At 34.4% G+C, this 12,254-nt stretch overlaps 1 protein-coding gene across 1 annotated transcript; it reads right to left on the minus strand.

Annotated features, from left to right (window-relative positions):
• Nucleotides 1-379: 379 nt before the first annotated feature.
• Nucleotides 380-1,751, minus strand: LOC127117511 (chlorophyll a-b binding protein 215, chloroplastic). The gene is made up of 2 exons (NM_001427336.1): nucleotides 1,541-1,751; nucleotides 380-1,185 (listed from the first exon to the last, which is right to left on the minus strand). Exons 1-2 carry the CDS (start codon nucleotides 1,684-1,686, stop codon nucleotides 534-536), a joined length of 798 nt encoding a protein of 265 aa, NP_001414265.1. The 5' UTR covers nucleotides 1,687-1,751; the 3' UTR covers nucleotides 380-533.
• Nucleotides 1,752-12,254: the final 10,503 nt, after the last annotated feature.

Consider the following 12,254-nt stretch of genomic DNA (forward strand, 5'->3'; position numbering starts at 1 on the left):
GGGTTTATGGTTAAGAATGAAAGAGGAGATTGTGTGTTTTCAAGGCAGTAGTCAACAAGAAATTGGTGCATTGGACTGCTATAATTGTGGGCTTAGGAATGCATAGTTTGGCTAATGAAGCTCTGGAGCTATTTACAAAATGTGCAGAAATGGGATGAAACCTCATGCTATAATTTTCAATGATGATAAATGAGAATAAAATTGAGCCCACAGTTGAACACTCGGTTGCCAACCTTGATTTGTCAAACAGATGATAGAAAGTTTGAATTCTGCATGAAACTGAGTTTCTGTCTAAGCATAGTGCTAAAAGGAAGGGTGGTATAGGTTATGGGAAATTAACACAGTCCAATCAACATGTTAAACTCATGCACAAGAGTTTGATAAAAACATATTTCTTTGGATCCATATTTCTAACATATAATCAGCCACATACAGGTTCTTCTGCTAGAGTAATTTACATTGATGAAAATGGGAGTTAAACACAACAGAAATGAAAATGGGAGCAGAAGATTGTAGCTGAAGAGACAACATTCTCATTGTCCGGGGACAAAGTTAGTAGCAAAAGCCCATGCGTTGTTCGCGACAGGGTCAGCAACATGGTCATAAAGGTTCTGAATAGGGCCCTTGCCAGTAACAATGGCTTGAACAAAGAAACCAAACATGGAGAACATAGCCAGCCGACCATTCTTGAGTTCCTTGACCTTCAACTCTGCAAATGAATCAGGGTCATCAGCAAGGCCAAGAGGGTCAAAAGCACCACCAGGGTAAAGTGGGTCTAGTCCTTCGCCGAGGGGTCCTCCTCCAACTCTGTAGCCTTCAACAAATCCCATGAGCACAACCTGAGTAGCCCAGATTGCAAGAATGCTCTGAGCATGAATCAGGTTTGGGTTGCCCAAATAGTCAAGGCCACCCTCCGCAAAGATCTGGGAACCGGCTTTGAACCACACTGCCTCGCCGAATTTAACACCATTCTTTTCAAGGAGTTCGGGGAAGGTACATCCCAATGCACCAAGCATAGCCCATCTGCTGTGAATTACTTCAAGCTCACGGTTCCTTGCAAATGTTTCAGGGTCAGCTGATAATCCAGCTGTGTCCCATCCATAGTCACCAGGAAATTCACCAGTCAGGTAGGATGGAATTTGTTCAGAGAATGGACCCAAGTACTTGGGACGGTCAGGACCATACCTGGTTTTCACAACAGATCATTCCAAGTCAAATATACAAACAAATTATCACAACTTTCAAATATCAGTCATTACCTCTATAGTACCGAAAAGTCTGAAAAAATATGTGTCTGTGTCAATTTCAATTTATTATTATTTTTTCCGAATTATGTCGGGGTCGATGTTATGTGTCTGGTGTCCGTGCTTCATAGGTCATTAGCATTTCAATCACTGGCTTTTGGGTCTGACCCAACTAGCTAATAATTAGTTATGATGTTTGTAAGAGACATGATGAGTTAAAGGAATGTTAAAAACCAGAACTTTATGTATTTTAACATATGCAAAAGCTAAATTTTGACTGTAACTGAACTACTTACCAAATGCTTTCAGGAGCACTCTTCACAGTACGACGCATGGTAAAGCGAGCTTGGCCAAAGTTTCCAGCTTTCCTGATGAATTCATTTCCCTGCCTCAAACCAGTCTTACCAGTGAAAGCTGATTGTTGGATAGCAGAGGTGGCCATGAGGGCGTTGAGACTCCTTGCACTTTGATGTTGTTCTCTTCGATGCTACTAGCAAATGTTGTTGTGAAGAGTGAAGATATGCTACAAAGGTTTATAGAAGTGCTGGGAGTGGCCACTGTGGAAATATTAGATATTGTGGATTAGGATATGCACAAGTCAGCAACATCTTATTGGTTGTGAATTTCTACATGGATTTCCAAGGTGATATATTGTATTCATATTGTGGCTCTCTTTGTGCCATGTGGATGCAGTCATCTGGTGGCTTAGATGTTTTGAAGAGGATGAATGTGAGCCAAGGAAATTAGGTCCACCAAATTTGATAGAGAAAAATGAAATTTGGAAGAAGTTTGTATTAAGGGTGACAATTAAATCCATGAAGCTAAAGTTCATATGAGTCATCTATTAAATTATCTATCAAATCTATTTATTGTTCAAAATAGTTAATAGATTAGATTTAATACATCCAATTAAAAAGTTATGGATGGATTCAATCTGTTCAACAAATTTAATGGCAAGTTTTTATAATCAATAATAAGAAAAGAGCATGTAAAAGTAAAATTTTCATTAAAATTCAAAAATGGATTATTTCCTTGAACTTTAATGAAGAGGTATTTTCCCCCTCAAAATCTCCAAAAACTTCTAAGTTCGAATATACAAGTATATTTCTTTCATAATATACGGAAAAAGAAGAGGAAAAACAAAATTTCATGGGTGTTACAATTTTCTTTCTTTTTAGTTGATTTACAAAGAAAGAGGTGAGAAACATTTCTTTTTATGTTAATCCCATCATACCCTTCTTTTTAAAATTTTAATGTTATGCCATTTCAAACATTATTGGTGTTTTGTTGAGGGATGTTTTAAAATTTTGACATGTGATCCATTCGGTCAACGAGTTATTGATCGGGATCGCATGAGTTTTAATTCAATTTATACAAATTAATAAAAATAATTTTATGAAATAAAATTTTTAAAATAAATTTCATAATTATAAAATCTAAATTTGCTCACCCAATTAATTGAATAATAATCTCAAATAAAGTTCCAACTTCCAAACCTAACAAGTTATTGATGGTTATAATTATAAATTTATAAAAATTAAAAAAGTAATTATATAATATAATAATATCATAAAATAATATAGAACATAAATAAATATCATGTTCTATATAAATAATTAAAAATAAAATATAGAATAAAAATATAAAAATCTATAAATATAAAAGTTAATAAAAATAATATGACTTTTTTTTAAAACAAAAAGGACTAAAGTCCAACAACAAACATAACTACACCGCAACTAAAGAGGGAACCGAAGCTCCCATCGAATCATCATCAACGATATGCCTAAAGCAAGAAGGACAAGTATCAAAGAGACAACATATTTCACTAAGCTCAATTCTACTTTTAGCGAGTGCATCCACACATTATTTCTCTTCCCGAAAAAGTATGTTGGACAAAAATCTTCAAATCCATTTCAATATAGGCTCAAATTTTATTCATTAACGACCTTCCGATAAGGTTACCAAGCTTGTTATTCTTAATATCATTCACTGCTTCAATCAAATCAACATTGATCTTTATCGCTCTCACAACAAGCATTTTCGCAACCATTAAACCTTCCTAACCCCCAAAACTCTGCCACAAACACACTATACAATCCTATTTTTTTTTAGCAAAACCTCATATCCAGATGTCATTACTATCCTTTATGATACCTCCACATCCCGCACTCCCATCTTCCAAACAAGCTTCATCCATATTCAACTTCATCCACCCAAAGTTGGAGGTTTCCAACTAATCCACCTCCAATATTTGGTCAGACTAGTCACTTCACTAGAAACCTTGAATGCATTGTCGAAATCCTGATCACACGATAGGTAACACAAACTCATATGGATAAATCAGTCCAACATAGTGATTTTTATGATTTTTTTTTGTTTCTCCAATTCCAAATATTGTGACACGACCTCGCCCAAAACCCTTGTTACTCTCCACTCTCTTTCCATCCCAAATTATTGTTCATTTTAGTAGTAAACCACTGCTCCAGGTCACCGGAAAAGAAGGACTTCCTCCAATTAACATGGATTGTCGACATCCACCAAGGCATCACCAATGGGCAATCATGAAATACATGGAGTGAGTCTTGCACAATATTTCCATAGAATCTACACATCGACTAACCAAGACCCATACAAATCTTATTCATGTTGGTGAGGAATATATTGTACCGAAGCATCCATATGAAGTAACAGTCTACCATGCAAAACACTCCCGAGTATTTACCAAGAGCATTAGTTTCTCTAAACCGGGACATTTGCACTAGTTTCCATTGAATGGTACTGTTGACATTACTAGAGAGTAAACTCTTACATTCTCCCTACTTACTTAAATGACAACAGATCATCTACAAACATAAGGTGGAACACCATCGGACCAGCCCTCCCCACCTTAATAGTTTTCCACCGCACGAGAATGAGATGAGATAGATTATCTACGCAAAGCATGAAAATGTAAGGAGAAAATGGATCTCCCTGACGAAAGAAATTTGATCTAACATTATTCCACTTAGTATTTATTTTCTCACTTGTAACCGCATGCATAATAAAATTAGAAAATAATATGAATTTTGCTTAAAACTAATAATAACACTTATACTAAAAATATTGTGAAAATTTAATTCACTATTCCTTTGGTAATATGATTTTTTTCTAAATAATGAGATTTATACTTAAAATAATATAAAAATATAATTTTATTTTTCTATAGTAATACGATATTTTTTTCAAAACTTTTGTTAATTTATAAAATTATTATACTATAGAATAAATTTTCTAACTTTTATAATTTATAATATTATTATATTCCATGATTAATAATACATAACTTTTATAATATTACAGAATATATAAGTTTCGTTTTCGTTAACCAAATTAAACATCAAAGAGATTCCCGGTGTAATTTGTAATTTTAATATTATTTAATTATTATAAATAATTAACATAAGAAGAATAATTTTTCGGATCAAGAAATCCACTAATTCATTGGTCTAACCGATGAACCACATGAATCTCACCATTTTCTGTCGGGTCAATTGCAACTATTGTCATATAATTTTACCAAATAGTTTTACTCTCTGGTTCACAGTTTAACCAGGGTGATCGACTGATCCAATCCGAATTTTAAAAACATTGTTGGTGAGTCAGTTTCTTCGGGAAAAAATGATCATGACAAGCTTTTTAAAAATGGTGGATCATAGTGGTGCATTTGTTAGAATTTACTATAAAAATTTATCATGTCAAACTTATTTTAGGTGATGTAAACGAGAAGCTACCATAAAAAATTGTTAAGGGGTCCGAGGATCATCACACCAGGCTTTAGGAGCAACTGCACAAGTGAGAGGGACACCGCGTATTAGCCCAAAATCTTAAGACATTAGGTATATGGGTCTTCTCACTTATAAAGTGTTCAACATTCACTTTTCATCTTATGTGAGACTCATACTCACACTTGATATACCAACAATCTTCCCCTCAAGTGTGAGTTCATCCATTCTTATGATCATTGCTCCCTCTCAAATAAAATAATTTTTCATTCATGTCTACTGGCACTATCATTGGATGGACCCAACAAAACACGTCGCCTGGACACCCTTGTAAGAAAGATTTTTTAAACAAGGAGCCCTAGTTGAACTAGGCTATGATACATTGTTGGCTAATGAGGGGGTCCAACGGAACACACCGTCTGGACACCCTTGTTAGGAATACTTTTGATACAAGGGATTATGTTGAATGTAATTCAACATTCAAGTTAGTTTAATTTTAAATTTTATTTGCATTTAAGTTTCATATGAATTTGAGTAATTATATAAACCCAAATGTAATTGCATTTGTAATAGATTTTTAGTTTTGTAATTATTGGAATCAGAAAGTTAGTTACACAATTCTAATTCTCTGCGAATGTTATTCATCATCTTCATCTTCTTGTGCAATGTTAGTGGAAGTTCATTGTTGAACTCCAACAATAATGGCATTTAGATGAAAAAGACTAACTTAATACATTTTTAAAAATTAAGGAACTCAAATGATTTTTTTAAAGTTAAGAAACTAAAATGAACTCTGAATATAAGATATAGTATGAAAAAGGATATTAAGTGATAGTTTTTCTAAAAGGAGAAATAAACTACAAGAAACACAACTAATAAGCATAAATGTTTATAGTTTTCAAATAAGTTTAATCGCATAGCTATTCAAATTAGTCACACATTAAAAATATCCACCATCCAGTAGTAACTTATACAATATTGATTTTTTATGTCAAAATTGCAACCTTCTTATAATAATTCTAATTATTTAATTTAGAGTAATGTTACAGTCAATTCTTACACTAATATTTACATCCAATATTGTTTACCGTATGTATATGGTGAAGTATATTTTTTATTTAATAAAGAAGATAAAAAAAATTATTTAAAAAATATGTGGTTAATAACATATATAATTAATGCAATAATAAAATTGATTAATATCAAAATCTTATATTTGTGTTTTAAAATTAATCTTAAAAAAATATTTTTTATAAATAGTTTTTTATTTTAAAAAATATAATAAATATTTTTTATTTAAAAAAAATATATTATTCACTGTATAAATACGATAAACAATATTGGACATAAGTATTGGTGTAGGAAATGGGAGTAAGAATAGTAGTATTTCTTTTTAATTTATGTATAAGTATGTTTTTTTTGGAATAAAAGAATTTTATTAAATCCAAAAAATCTTACAGCAAAAAGGCGATCCAATGATCCAACCTAGGAATTCCAAAAAAAAAAACACAACATCTACTACATAAGGAAGCATGAAATGGCTAATATTGCTTCTAAGGTTAGGCATAGTCCAACACCTAAGATCAATAATATCAATGATCTTAGGACCTCTTATAGCTGTAACACCCCCATTTTTTATTAGATATTTTATTATATTTTAATTTGTTTAAATTATATATTTTGATGATTTATTTTATGGTCGGTGTTGGCGGATTATATATCCTTGAATTAGGGGTATAGAGAGATAATAGAAGTGAGTAGAATAATTTAGAGTTATTTTGGTAATTAAAAAAAATATTTTATTTATTTTTATATATTGATTAGTGAAAATAGAATAATTAGGCCAAATATGAGAAATTGAGAAAGTTAGTGGAAAGAGGGAATAAGAGATCATTAAATTTGGGTCAAGTTGGTGATTTGGAAAAGTTTACCCTAAAAATAAAAAGTTAAGAGGAACCTAGGTTTAGTGAGATTTTCACATTACGTGACATTTGAGAAAGAAGAGCAAAGAGGCAAGAGGCAATATGATCAAGAGAAGAGAGTGAAAGTTCCAATTCAGAACTTTTGTAAGGAATTCAGGTAAGGGTGAAAAATTGTTTCAATAATAAGGGTGTATGCATGAAGGGTAGGGTGGAAGAGTCCTTAACCTCCAATAGGATGTTTGAGATTTTACTAAATTCTGAATTTTTATGATATCTTGATGTTATATGTTGTGATTATTGGTGATTTTCGTGCGTGGCTGCATTTTCTGTTTTGAGTGTTGGGATAATTTCACAATTGTTGAGAGTTTCGAAGGTTTATGAAAATAATAAAGTTATAAATTATATGATTTAATTGATGCCAATATGTGATCAATCTTAAATTTGATGTTTTAGTCATTGGATAAGTGTTGGGTTTCAAATTCTAAGATCAGGACTTTTTACGAAATCGAAATCGGAGGTCTGGAAGACCTCAAACGGAGAAAAATAAGTTTCTAGGTTGTTCTTCGAACCTGTAACCGATTACCGGTCTGAGTGTAACCGATAACCACTTGAAAAATAGGTTTTTGGGCTGTTTTCGAAGCCCATAACCGGTTACGGGTTTGAGCGTAACCGGTTACTACTGTTACGTGCAAAATTTAGGAAATTGAAAATGACGTAACTTGAGCTCCGTAGCTCCCTTTGACGCGCGGTTCGAAGTGTTAGAAAGCTAACATATAGTACTTTCTCATGGTGATGCTTTAAGAGGATGAATATTATGTATTTAACATTGATTTAATTGATAATTCATTATTATTGTAGATGTCTTAGTTGTTATATGGAAGTTGTTTATGTGAAAGTTACAATTGTCGATTTTCCGTGTTTTGTTGGTTGTTGGCTACTATTAGTTGTTGTATGATGTTGTTTTGATGTCAGTTGCTGATTTATCATGATTTGAATCGGTATGATGTAGTTATTGATGAATGATGAATATATGTCAATGATAAATGATTGATTAAACATGAATAATTGTTGTGTGACAATAGTGTTGTTATGTCGGTGTTTCTATAATGATGTTATTAAGATGACTGTGTTGATGTTGATGTTGTTGTGTTGGTGTTTTTATGATGACAATATGAACATGATGAAATTATGTTAATGATGTGGTGTTGATGTTGGCATACACAGTCAAGAGTGGACCGATGTGTATGTATTGATGATATTGTTATTGTTGCATGTTAGGAGTCATGCATCCATGTTGTCGGAGCTTCAGTTTTATTTATTTGGTGAGCCTCGATCCTATGATGATGGATAGGGTTCGAGTAGCTAATTCCTATTATGGGGGATTAGTGAAGCGCTATCTATGGTGATGGTAGTGATTTTGGTGTGCTCCGGTTCCAAGAGGGAATCGATCCTATGGTGGGGATCATAGAGCGAAATGAACCTGAGTGTTCATATTTGGTACCACATGCATGTCGAGTCGGCGTTGAGTCCATTTCATAAGTTTTGCATTTATATTGGTTGTGTATAGTGTTGATGATAATTGATAAGTTGTTGTGTATGATGTTGATGATGATTTGGGTGTGAGAATTACAATATGTTGTTGTGAACTATTATGTTGATTGCAATATATCTTTCATGTTATGTCTTTTATAATTGATTATAATTTCTCACCCCTTCTGTTTGAATGTTGCCTTTACACGGACATCGTGCAGATACTCAGGAGTACCTTTGACTGAAGTAAGTGGAAGGATAGTTCTTGAAGTGACTTCCATTAGTTGTCATTTATTTAGTAGGATAACTCTGATCATGTAACATCGGGATGGGAATCGTTCGTGTTAATTTCACTTGTTATTGTTTGTTGGAGTTTTGATTTTATGTTGTTGAACGCTGAACAATATAACTCTCTTATTCGTGTAAACATCTCAGATAAATATCAGATGAGTTTGGATGTCGTGTAAATATCCTAGGTGAAATAAAGTTACATGATTAGTATGTGTTGTTTGTTGTGTATGTGTGATATCTTATGTGCTAAGTTGAAAAATCTCTGATTTATTTATGAATTATGTATTGGGGTAATTAGGGTGTTACATTAGCACCATCAATTTTGTTACCAAAACAATGTTAATTTCTAGCATGTGACATGTGTGTGATTATGTTTGTAGGATCAGAGCAGGTCGGTTCGTCCGACCAGGTTGTCTAATTATGTTTGTTCCCTAGTATGTGACATGTGTGTGAGAACACTGCCGATGCTTGTTTTGTTTTCCATTTGTAGGTTGGGAATGAAACAAGTGAGGGAGAAGAGTATGCTTCTTTTGGATGTTCTAACTGTATAAAGCTTGGACATCATGTTGGTGCATGCAAGAGTGCAATGTTGGCTAGTTCAACTGTTTTGAGGATGTTGTGCTTTTTCGTAACCTGAAGAGAGGTCGGATTCGAGGATGGTGACGGTTAGAAAAATGGTGTGATACTTGAGGGAAGACAGTCAGGTGTTCTCGTTGGTCGCTTCCTTGTGATGGGGAAGGCGATGTTTTGGCCAGAGATGAGCCAGTGGTGTGTTGAGTATCCCGACGTGTTCCATGAGGATGTGTATGTTTTGTATTTTGTTGGAACAAGTTGACATTATTCTTTGAATGAATTGGTTGGAGTTAAACCAAATGTTTACCAATTGTTTTGATAAGTTGGTGCAATATGTCACTGAATGCAAGAGCTCAGGCGGTGTTGAAGTTGTGTTGTTCCTAACACGGAATATGTTGTAGATTCGAGATTCCTATCTGCCAGTCAATTTGGGAAGTCCTTAGGGAGAATGATTAGGTATTGTTAATGATGCTTCTCGAAGAGTAGAGAGAAATGTGACGATAAGTGTTATGTTAGTGGTGTGTGATTCCTGATGTTTTCCTAAAGATATGTACGACTTGCCTACAGAGCATGAATCTGAGTTCGATGGAGGTGAAAAGTTGACATATGTATCAGTTAAGCAAGTGAGAGAGTACGTGAAGGATATGGCATAAGTGTTTGTGATGTTAGCTTCATTGGAAGCTAGAGGAAAGGTAATAGTTCGTGATCTTCCTGGAGTGTTTCTTGAAGACATCAATGATTTGCTTCTGGAGCGTGAAGTAGAGTTTACCTTCGACTTAGTACCAGGTACGAGTTTGGTGTCAATGGATCCTTATAGAATGTCAGCTTCAGAGTTGGGTGACTTGAAGAAACACTTGGAAGAATTGCTTGAGAAGAAGTTTGTTCAACCAAGTGTTTCTCCGTGGGGTGCACCTGTGTTACTAGTTAAGAAGAAGGATGTAAGTATGAGATTATGTGTTGAGTACATGTAGTTGAATAAAGTGACTATCAAGAATAAGTATCAACTTCCGAGAATTGATTATCTGATGGATCAGTTGGTTGGTGCATGTGTTTTCAGCAAGATAGACTTGAGGTCTGGTTATCATCAGATTCGTGTTAAACCAGGTGATATTCCGAAGACAACATCCAGGATAAGATATGGTCCCTATGAGTATATTGTAATACCGTTTGGAGTATCTAATGTGCCGGGCGTGTTTATGGAGTACGTGAATAGGGTATTTCATCCATATTTAGATGAGTTTTTGGTGGTCTTCATCAATGACATTTTGATATATTCGAAGTTTTATGAGGAACATGTTGAACATCAGAAGATTGTGTTGCATGCATTGAGACAGAAGAAGCTTTATGCCAAGCTATCCAAGTGTGAGTTTTGGTTGGAGGAAGTGAGTTTCCTTGGCCATGTGATTTCAAGTGGTGGATTTTTTGTATATCATTCTAAGGTTGACGTTGTATTGCAGTGGGAGACTCTGAAGTCTACTACTGAGATTCGAAGTTTCCTTGGCCTAATTGGTTTTTATTGCAGGTTTATAGAAGACTTCTCAAAGTTAGCACTACCTTTGACTTAGTTGACTTGAAAAGGTCAAGCTTATGTGTTGGATGTTGCATGTGAAGAAAGTTTTGTTGAACTCGAGAAGAAGTTGAAGTTCTCCCATTTTGATTTTGTCGAATCCAAGTGAGTCCTTTGTTGTATATTGTGATGCTTCGAAGATGGGTCTGAGGGGTGTTGATGTAGAATGGACAGGTTGTGGCTTATGCTTCGAGGCATTTGAATTTCATGTGAGGAATTATCCTACGCATGGTGTGGAGTTAGCAGTTGTGGTTTTTGTGTTGAAAAATTGGAGACATTATCTTTTTGGTTCTAGATTTAAGGTGTTCATTGATCACAAGAGCCTGAAGTACCTATTCGATCAGAAATAATTAAATATGAGATATAGAAGATGGCTTGAACTTCTAAAGGATTATAATTTTGGTTTAAGTTACCATCTCGGTAAGGATAATGTCGTAGTTGATGCATTGAGTAGGAAGTCTCTGCACATGTCAATTCTTGTGGTTTGAGAGTTGGGACTGACCTGTAGTATTCTTGACGAGATCAGAGAAGGACAAAAGATCGACTTGGGATTGATTGACTGGTTAGTGTTGATAAATCAAGGTGAAGGCGATGACTTCAAGATTGACGAGAATGGTGTGATGAGATTCAGAGAAGTAATTTGTGTTCTAGATGTGTCTGAACTTAAGAAGAGTATTCTTGAGGAAGGACACCGTGGTAAGCTGAGTATCCATCCAGGTGCGACCAAAATGTATCAAGACTTGAAGAAGATGTTTTGGTGGCCAGGGATGAAGAAAGAGATTGTTGAATTCATATATGTTTGTTTGACTTGCCAAAAGTTAAAGATTGAACATCAAAATTCGTTAGGTCTGATGCAACCATTGGATATTCCATAATGGAAATGGGATAGAATTTCCATGGATTTTGTAACAGGTTTGCCGAAGACTTCGAAGGGATGCGATTCAATTTGGATGATTATGGATAGATTGACCAAATCATCTCATTTTATATAGGTGAGAATCAATTATCCTTAATAGAAGCTGGTTGAATTGTATGTTTATGAGATTGTGAAGTTGCATGGTATTCCTTCAACTATTGTGTCAGATAGAGATTCGAGATTTACATCGAGGTTCTAGGAGAGTCTGCAGGTTTCTTTGGGTACTAAGCTGAATTTTAGTTCTGCTTATCATCCGCAGACGGATGGTCAAACAGAGAGGACTATCCAGTCTTTGGAGGATTTGTTGAGGGCTTGTGTGCTAGAACAAGGAGGTGTTTGGGATAGCTACTTGCGGTTGGTTAAGTTTACCTACAATAACAATTTCCATTCTAGTATCAGAATGACACCATATGAGCTTTATACGATAGGAGGTGTAGAACACCTTTG

The sequence above is a fragment of the Lathyrus oleraceus genome, chromosome 2 (assembly GCF_024323335.1).
Source record: "Lathyrus oleraceus cultivar Zhongwan6 chromosome 2, CAAS_Psat_ZW6_1.0, whole genome shotgun sequence".
Classification (NCBI taxonomy): Eukaryota; Viridiplantae; Streptophyta; class Magnoliopsida; order Fabales; family Fabaceae; genus Lathyrus; species Lathyrus oleraceus.

Coding starts and splice junctions, on each gene's coding strand:
- LOC127117511 (NM_001427336.1), bottom strand. CDS start 1,686: ATGGCCACCTCTGCTATCCAACAATCAGCTTTCACTGGTAAGACTGGT. Junction 1,186..1,540: donor AGTGCTCCTGAAAGCATTTG/GTAAGTAGTTCA, acceptor TGTGAAAACCAG/GTATGGTCCTGACCGTCCCA.